General features: G+C 46.4%; 1 protein-coding gene across 2 annotated transcripts in view; it reads left to right on the forward strand.

Annotated features, from left to right (window-relative positions):
* Nucleotides 1–515: 515 nt before the first annotated feature.
* Nucleotides 516–9,393, forward strand: part of CNNM1 (cyclin and CBS domain divalent metal cation transport mediator 1) — a 47,043-nt gene continuing 38,165 nt past the window's right edge. For both annotated transcript variants that reach the window (XM_024734955.1, XM_024734956.1), the window contains exon 1: nt 516–2,079. In XM_024734955.1, the coding sequence (XP_024590723.1) occupies nt 516–2,079 (1,564 nt within the window). The remainder of the gene's footprint in view (nt 2,080–9,393) is intronic.

The raw sequence follows: 9,393 nt of genomic DNA on the forward strand, positions 1-9,393 counted from the left end.
GGAATTTAACCTAAGAATTTGTAAAATTTTAAAACATGAAAGGTCAGCTGAAGTTGAGACCAAACACAGATTCAGGACTCGTCTCCAGAATATCTTTTGACCAGAAGAGGGAATGCAAGAGGCAGGAGGAGAGGCGAAATGCTGGGAAATTTCCCTGGCCAATGGTGAAGTGGCAGGACCAGATGGGAAATTCTGCCCGGTAGGAGTTCGCTGAGGGGCGCCCTACTGCTGGAATAGGAGGCCGTGCTTCAAGACAAGCCTTCCTGAGGCTGCAACTCTGCCGTACTCAAGTGCGTCGGGGTCACGCACCGTGCAGTGATGCGTGACCATCTCCAGCCTCCCGCCGGGACCCACTGCCCGGGCAGGGTCTGAACCCCCACCGCCTCCAGCTCACGCGCGCAGGGGTGCGTACACGTGGTGACCTGCCTGGGGCCGGGTTCCCGGCTCCGGCTCCTCCTCCCTCCAGCTCTCGTTAGGTTTTCTGCAGTATCACGTGCAGCCGCGCCGGGGGCAGGATGGCGGCTGCGGCAGCAGCGGTGGGTGTCAGGCTCCGAGACTGCTGCAGCAGGGGCGCTGTGCTCCTGCTCTTCTTTTCCCTGTCCCCTCGGCCCCCGACCGCCGCCGCCTGGCTGCTGGGCCTGCGGCCCGAGGACACCGCTGGAGGCCGCGTGTCCCTGGAGGGGGGCACCCTGCGCGCCGCCGAAGGCACCAGCTTCCTCCTGCGCGTCTATTTCCAGCCCGGGCCCGCGGCGCCCGTGGAGCCGGTGCCCACACCCACCCTTTCCCCAGGGGAGAATGGCACCGGCGACTGGGCTCCACGGCTCGTGTTTATCGAGGAGCCTCCGGGCGGGAGCGGCGCGGCGCCCAGCGCTGTTCCCACGCGCCCCCCGGGGTCGCAGCGCTGCCGCGAGCAGAGCGACTGGGCATCGGACGTGGAGGTCCTGGGGCCCCTGCGCCCCGGAGGCGTGGCGGGCTCAGCTCTAGTCCAGGTGCGGGTGCGGGAACTGCGTAAGGGCGAGGCAGAGCGAGGCGGCACGAGCGGTGGCGGGAAGCTCTTCTCTCTGTGCGCCTGGGACGGGCGCGCCTGGCATCACCACGGCGCCGCCGGCGGCTTCCTGCTGCGCGTACGCCCGCGGCTCTATGGCCCGGGCGGGGACCTGCTGCCCCCCGCGTGGCTGCGGGCGCTCGGAGCGTTCCTGCTGCTCGCCCTGTCTGCCCTGTTTAGCGGCCTGCGCCTGAGCCTGCTCTCGCTGGACCCGGTGGAGTTACGGGTGCTGCGGAACAGCGGCTCGGCCGCCGAGCAGGAGCAGGCGCGCCGAGTGCAGGCCGTGCGCGGCAGGGGCACCCATCTGCTCTGCACCCTGCTCCTGGGCCAAGCCGGAGCCAACGCGGCTCTGGCAGGCTGGCTGTGCGCCTCGCTGCCGCCGGGCGTCGGGGACACCGGGGAAGACTACGGCGACGCGGGGACTCACTTCCCCTGGCTGTCGGCGCTCGTGTGCACCGGCGCCGTGTTCCTGGGCGCAGAGATCTGCCCCTACTCGGTGTGTTCGCGGCACGGGCTGGCCATCGCCTCCCACAGCGTGTGCCTGACCCGGCTCCTGATGGCGGCCGCTTTCCCCGTGTGCTACCCGCTGAGCCGCCTGCTGGACTGGGCGCTGCGCCAGGAGATCAGCACCTTCTACACGCGGGAGAAGCTGCTGGAGACGCTGCGGGCCGCAGATCCTTACAGCGACCTGGTGAAAGAGGAGCTCAACATTATCCAGGGCGCCCTGGAGCTGCGCACCAAGGTGGTGGAAGAGGTGCTGACCCCTCTTGGGGACTGCTTCATGCTGCGCTCCGACGCTGTGCTGGATTTCGCCACTGTTTCCGAGATCCTGCGCAGCGGCTACACTCGCATCCCCGTGTACGAGGGCGACCAGCGGCACAACATTGTGGACATTCTGTTTGTCAAGGACTTGGCCTTCGTGGACCCCGACGACTGCACGCCGCTTCTCACGGTCACCCGCTTCTACAACCGGCCCCTGCACTGCGTCTTCAATGATACCCGGCTGGACACGGTGCTGGAGGAGTTTAAGAAGGGTGAGCATGTGGTCTAATCTCCTCCCTCAACTCCTACCCCCTTAAAAAGTATTACCCTCTCATAAACACGTGAGGCTTCAGGTACCCAAAGCCGCTTCTCTCCTATGGTACCAAAAACTCAAGGAAGGCCCTACCTCATGGCTCCCTGGGTCTTTTCATTTCACTTCTCCCTACCTTCCTTGAGGCTGATTGAGTCCCTGCCTCTTCCCGTTTACTTGGCTCACAGGATGCACTGCATTCCTCATTCATTGCATTCCAGTATTTTTTCAGGGCCTACCAGTTGCCGGGTATTGTGCGGATAGGACTCAGGAGATAGCCCTTGGAGGGCACTGCGTAGCTCCCCATTGCAGGAGGTACCTCTAAGGGTTCCCATAACAAGCAGTCTTTGCTTCCTCTCTGGGTGGGAAGCTCACCATTTCCAATTCCAGGGCAAACTCCATTGCTGGACAGCTCCAGCTGCTGAAAATGTATTTCCTACAAGGAGCAGAAATTTATGTCTCCAGAGCTTCTCTGTGGGCCCTAGTTCTGCCCTTTGAATCACATAGAGTAAGCCCCAGACACCTTAGCCATTCTTCCCCCATATTCATCTTTCCATCAACTATGCCTTGGACACACATCAAGTACCCAGGTTGGAGATTAAAAATTGACTAAGGCAGTGAGGTCCTTGTACTTCTGGGAACTCTGGTCCCATGAAGTAAGGTAGATCTAGACCTGAGGAAATATTCTGGTAAAGGGAATCACTAAAAAACCTGCATATCCAAATGAATGGGGTTTCCTTCAGAGCGGTCACATCCTCTGCCCTTGACGTCATGCCTATAACATGTTTACTCCATTTCTGGGGTTTGCCTTTGGAAACTGTCTTCTGAGGTTGAGAACAATTCACTCCAGAAAAATCAGCCTGAATACTTTAGGGTTGATCCTCTTGACATTACACAGTTTGACTGGTCCCCCGAGTAACCAGAGTTGACCCAGAAGGACCCTTGGTTGTTTTTGAAAATCAAATCTACCTTCCAGAGTCACAGTTGAGAGCGTTCAGAAAACTATCTCACAGACCCTGAAAGCAATTCCAGAAATGATTTGAGAACAGTGACATGGTTAGAATAAGTGTAGAACCTCCCAGAATAACTATTTTGAAAGAGGCATTCATCTGTACTTACGAGTTGGCATGTTTATTGAAAGCAAAACAAAGCAAATAATTAATCCCCTGACTTTAGAATCAGGTTTCAAATGTACCTTCCCTGTGGCTAGCAGGAATCTCATTTGACTATGTGTTTTTGATACATTTCTTTGTTTGTCAAAAATTCAATCTCATTTCATTATCAGCACAGGTACTCTTTGTATATAAAGACTTTGCATACAGAGAGAAATCTGGGGTCTTCCTCCTGCCACAATATTTTAAAACAAGTGAAATTGTGTTAAATATCAAAAAGTAACCTGAGAAAGGGGAAAAAGTCAAAAAGCTACTTTCAGTCTCTCAGATTTGGAGAAAGAACAGCCCTATGCTTTGTATTGATATCATGAGAAGGGGAAGGAAATGTATATAAACTGCAGCTGTTTTAGCCCAGTCTGGCTACTGTCTCACCCTCTTCTGTCTGTCTCCCCCCAGTCCTTCCATGACTCATTCCCATTGCATTCAGAGGTTCATCCATACACTTTTAGCATTTTTCTTAACATTTTGTGTACCCTACAGAAGGGAGTCTTGGTTCTGGGCATAAAAGCTATGAAAATCTATATTAGTTTGCTAGGGTTGCCATAACAAAATACCATAGACTGAGTGGCTTAAACAACAGAAATTTCTTTTCTCACAGTTCTGGAGGCTGAAAGTCCAAGACCAAGGTGTTGGCCGGTTTGGTTTCTTCTGAAGCCACTCTCCTTGGCTTGCAGATGGCTCTGCCTTCTTGCTGTGTCCTTACGTGGTTGCCCCTCAGTGTGTGTGTGCTCAGCCCTGGAGTCTCTCTGTATTTGAATCTCTTCTTATAAGGACACCAGTCAGATTGGATTAAGGCTTACCCTATCAGCCCCTTTTTAATTTAACCACCTCTTATGCGTGATAGCTAAGATAGAGTTCATTGTCACGCGCTGCCAGACAAGATTTTTTTTTATTGAGGTATAGTTGATGTACAATATTATTTAAGTTTTAGGTGTACAACCTAGTGATTCACAGTTTTTAAGGGTTACATTCCATTTATAGTTATTGTAAAATATTGGCTATATTTCTTGTGTTGTACTATATATCCTTGTAGCTTATTTTATACATAGTAGTTTGTACCTCTTAGTCCCCTACCCCTATTGGGCCCCCTCCCCCTTCCCTCTCCCCACTGGTAACCACCAGTTTGTTCTCCATATCTGTGAGTCTCTTTCTTTTTGTTATATTCACTAGTTTGTTTTATTTTTTAGATTCCACATATAAGTGATATACAGCATTTGTTTTGCTCTGCCAGACATTTTTAATGAAATTCCTGGGAACTCATTCATTTAGTACTTACGGGCATCTATATAGTGCTAAGCAACAGGGGAAACAATAAGACTGCCCTGAGAAAATTAACAGTCTACAAGGGTGGACAGTGTTAGAATAAAGGCAGTCTTCTGAAGCAGAAATTGTGTCTTACTAACCTCTGTACCTCCAGCACCTTGCACTGTGCCTCCCATGTAGTAGGCTGCTGGAAAAAGTCACTATTGATCAGAAATGAGTCCTGTTGCAGAATTTCTAAATCTGGTCTAAAAAAAGGCGCGGTAGGGCTTCCCTGGTGGCGCAGTGGTTGAGAGTCCGCCTGCTGATGCAGGGGACACGGGTTCGTGGCCCGGTCTGGGAAGATCCCACGTGCCGCGGAGCGGCTGGGCCCGTGAGCCGTGGCCGCTGGGCCTGCGCGTCCAGAGCCTGTGCTCTGCAACGGGAGAGGCCACAACAGTGAGAGGCCCGCGTACCGCAAAAAAAAAAAGAAAAAAAAAAGGCACGGTAACGTTCTGTCAGTAAGTGGTTAGTTTGCAATTAGGTAGATCCCTAAAGAGAAGCAGGCCATTACACCACCCCAGGAGATTTCCATGCCTCTGTAGAGCCTTGCTCTTTCCTCAAAGTGTGGTCCACGAGCCAGCAGCATGGGCCTCACTTGGGACCTTTTTAGAAATGCATATTTTCATGCCTCACTTTAAATCCACTGAATAAAAATCTGCATTTTAGCAAACCCTCAGGTGACTCATGTGTACATTAAATTTTCAGAAGCATTGTCTTCAGAGAACCTTATTAACAATGATTCGTAGATTAACTTAGAATAGAATAAATACAAGGTATAATTATCAAGGTAGGTGTTCTCTGGCTCCAAGCCATATAATACGGTGGTCATTTTCTATAAGAGTTACGTGTGCATCATAGGTTAGGAGAGGAAAGCTGAGTTGAATTACTTTTCTTTACCTTTAAAAATAACGTTTTAAGCAAGTCGTAATAGCCCTTCCATTTCCCTCACTTCCTTGCACTTCAAGGAACTTAACCACCTAAACAAACCCCTTAGGAGGTAGGAGAGGAAAATAGTAATTTTAATAGGAACAACGGTTACCATTAATTGAGCAACAGCCCTGCCAGGCCCAATGCCAAGCCCTTGACATACTCAGAACAACCCACCTGGGAAGGTATTATTACCTCCATTTTACAGATGAAGAAAGTAACGCTCAGATTGATTACATGACTTGCTCAACTTTCCACAGCTAATAACTGACTGAACTGTGATTTGAACCAGATCACAGGACCCCAAAGCCTGTTCTTATTCCATCTCCCATCCCCAAACTCCTGCCACCCAAACGGTTCAAAGCTGTCCTTTCACCTCTGACTTGCTGCCCATGACTTGCTACCCTTGAGTTTCTGCAGGTTGGAAATGTAGCTTTTTATAATTACAATAATTGCTAACATGCATATTGCATTTTACAAAACATTTCTACCTACCTCTCTTATTCTTAAAACAACTCTGCAGGTATAGGTGAGGACCATAAGAAGCGTTACTTGTGCTGCCTAAGATCATCACTCACCTGGTCTATTCCAAGGCCCAGATTCAAGTCCCGGTCTTGTGATTCCAAAGCTCTTATCCATATGGGATTTTATACATATATATTTCTTATGAGCTCCAGGTCTTTAGAAGTAAGGGAAAAGGAAAGCAAGCATGCTAGTTTTACAAAAAGGAACAATATTTCTCCCCACCTGACTGTGAGTTCCTTGAGGGCAGAGAATGAATCTTACTTACTTTGTACACTCAGGACAAACACAGTGACCTTGGTGGCTAGAGGATGAATAAATATTTATTGAACAAGTGATCTTAAATAGCTAATTTCAGTTGTATTTCTATGTTTGAGTGAGGTGAACCTTAAGTACAGGATAATTAGTGTTATTCCATTGACCATAATCGATCTTCCTCTTCCCAGTTTATCCACCCCAATTAGTGGCACACCTGTGCCCCCAGTCTACCAAGGGAGAAACCTCTCCTTCACTCCCCACCCTCATCCTACTAATCACTGTCTTAGTCTTTTCCGGCTGCCACAACAAAATATCAGACTGAATGGCTTAAACAACAGAAATTTATTTTCTCACTGTTCTGGAGGCTAGAAGTCCAAGATCAAGATTCCAGCTGATTTGGTTTCTGATGAGACCTCTCTTACTGGCTTGCAGACAGCTAGCTACCTTCTCACTGTGTCCTCACGTGGCCTTTCATTAGTGCACAAGCACAGAGAGAGAGAGAGAAACAGCTCCAGTCTCTCTTCTTATAAAACTACCAATCCTTTTGGATTAGGGCCCCACCCTTGTTACCTCATTTAATCTTAGAGGGCCACTGGGGATTAGGGCTTCAACATATCAATTTGGAGAGGGGAAGGGACACAAATTTTCAGTCCATAATAATCTCCAAAGTCGGCCAAATATTTGGAACAAAGTCTGCAAAAAATTTGCCAATACTGCATATTTCTTGTACCGTTACATAACTCAGGCTGCTATTTCTTCCACTTAGGTTATTCATTAATTTTATTCAGCAAATCGTTACTATACACCTATTGTGTAGGCACAGTGGAGAACACCACCAGTAGGGCCCCTGTCTGAATGGAGCTTTCATTCTAATACAGGAGGCAGAAATTAAACAAATGAGATAGAAATTAAGAGCATAAGCTTTGGTACCAGACTGCTCTGGTTGCATCCTGGCCTTGGGCAAGTTATTTAACTCTTTGCTTCATTAGCTGTAAAATAAGGGTAATAAAAGTATTTACTCACAGGGTTGTTTGAAATATTAAGACAATATTGCATAATACTGCTTATTTAGTAACTGTCACATAATAAATGCTAAATAAATGTTAGCTTTCATTTTAAAATATAAACACATATCTGTTACATACTCATTTGTGCAAATGTCTCCTGAGAAGTTCTACTTCCTCCAGTTATTTTCACCCTCAAATCCATCCTCTCCAGTGCCAATAAGTAATCCCTGGTGTCATCATCCCCTGCTTCAAACACTTCTGCCTGCAGGATAAAGTCTAAACTGTGCGGTCATGACCTGCTCCCCGCCCTCCCCCGCAGATTCATCACTCATCACTACCACAGCTACGCTCCAGCAACGCCGAACTCCATAGCCACACTGTGTTATTTCTTGGCTTTGTCCCTTTACTCATGCTGTCCTCTTTGTCAGGAATATACATTACCCGACTAATCCCTAGTCTAGCCCCTCCTTTAACATCAGCACAGGGGCCACCTGCTCTGCGAAACTTCTCCTATAAACCCCAGTTTGGCCAACTTAATTGTTCAATATCTCTATATTATTGAACTAACAGGCTGTATTATTAGTATGTGATGGAAAGTGCTGCCCATCCATATAATGAGCACCTGGAGGACAGAGGCTGTCTTATCTACCTTTGTAGCTGTAGCCCTTAACGATGGATATAACACAGTAAGTTTTCAATAAATCTTTATTGAATGACTGAATGAATGACTGGAAGGGGTTAAACTTTAATATAATGGAAGGGATCTGCAGAGCTCTAGTAAATGAATCATTCATTATCTCCAGCCCAATCATTTTGGACCACGCAGAAGGCCAAAGTCAAATTTTAAATGTTAGAAGAAAAGTGTTATGTATTATCTTTCTTTACTTCTTTAGGAAACAATTATTTAGCCCTTTTCAAAGCACTGTGCTAAGAGTTGGGTGTACGAGATACAGTCCCTGCTCCCAAAGAGCCTTCAGCCTAATGGGAGAATAGCTTTCCCCTTTATAAAGCTAGAAGGCAGGCTGGACTCACCTTTCCCCCCAACTTCCAACAATGTTACATTTCGCAAGTCATAGCTCAGCATATAAGAATGTGGATAAGACAGACTGGTACCTAAATCATTAAAGCAAACATGCAATAATAGAAATACTAACATGCAATGAGAACATGGAGAAGAGAGAAATTATGATAGGGTTATTTTGCTTTTATAAAATTTATACTAAAGTTTATAAATTTCTATATTTATTCATTATAGAAAATTGAAAAATATAGAACAAAGTATGAAAATCACCTGAAGATAATCATCCCACTGTCCTGAAATAATGACTTTTAATACTCTGTCATGTTAAAAATATATTGCATGCAATAACAACCTTAATCAAATTCTTAAACAGAAAAAAAAAAAGAAAAACCCTATGGTCTTGCCTTCTTGCACAGATCAAATATCCCATTCTAATCCTCAGAGGGATTTTTTTTTTTTTAAGATGTTTTTGATGTGGACCACTTTTTCAGTCAGTGTGTTGCTTTATCACTCCAAATTCCAGTGTGAGCTATTTTAGCAGAAAGTCATCCCACTGCTTAATTCTATAAAAAGCTGCCAAAACATTAGTGCTCCATTCTTTGTCTTCTACAAAAGAAAATAAAAAGTTATTTCACTCAAAGTTACATTTCACTGGTATAATTAGATGTGATATGCTTTAAAATGTGTTAAACATTGCTAAATAACAATTAGTAAAATTTAGAATGAGATGTTTACCTTCTAAACAATAATTAGAATAGACAGTAAGCAAAGCACAGTCCATCATGCTCCCCTACAGGGAGGAAGAACAAAAGGAAACAAGGAAAAGTGAAAAACAATAAATTATACAAGGTTCTAACATTGCTGGTTTATATTTCTTTCTTTACAATTTTTCATTATGATTGTTGTAATATTGTTATGCAATATTTGGTTTTTTCTTAGCCTGGCAATAGAAACACCAGGTAACAAGAGAATCTGAGCTGGAAGGGGCACTGAGAAACCTGAGAGAGAATCTAATTCACACTTTTTTTTTTTTTTTTTTTACCTTTTATTTATCTTTTTAAGGAAAA

Source organism: Neophocaena asiaeorientalis, unplaced genomic scaffold (genome assembly GCF_003031525.2).
Source record: "Neophocaena asiaeorientalis asiaeorientalis breed wild unplaced genomic scaffold, Neophocaena_asiaeorientalis_V1.1 scaffold240, whole genome shotgun sequence".
NCBI lineage: Eukaryota > Metazoa > Chordata > Mammalia > Artiodactyla > Phocoenidae > Neophocaena > Neophocaena asiaeorientalis.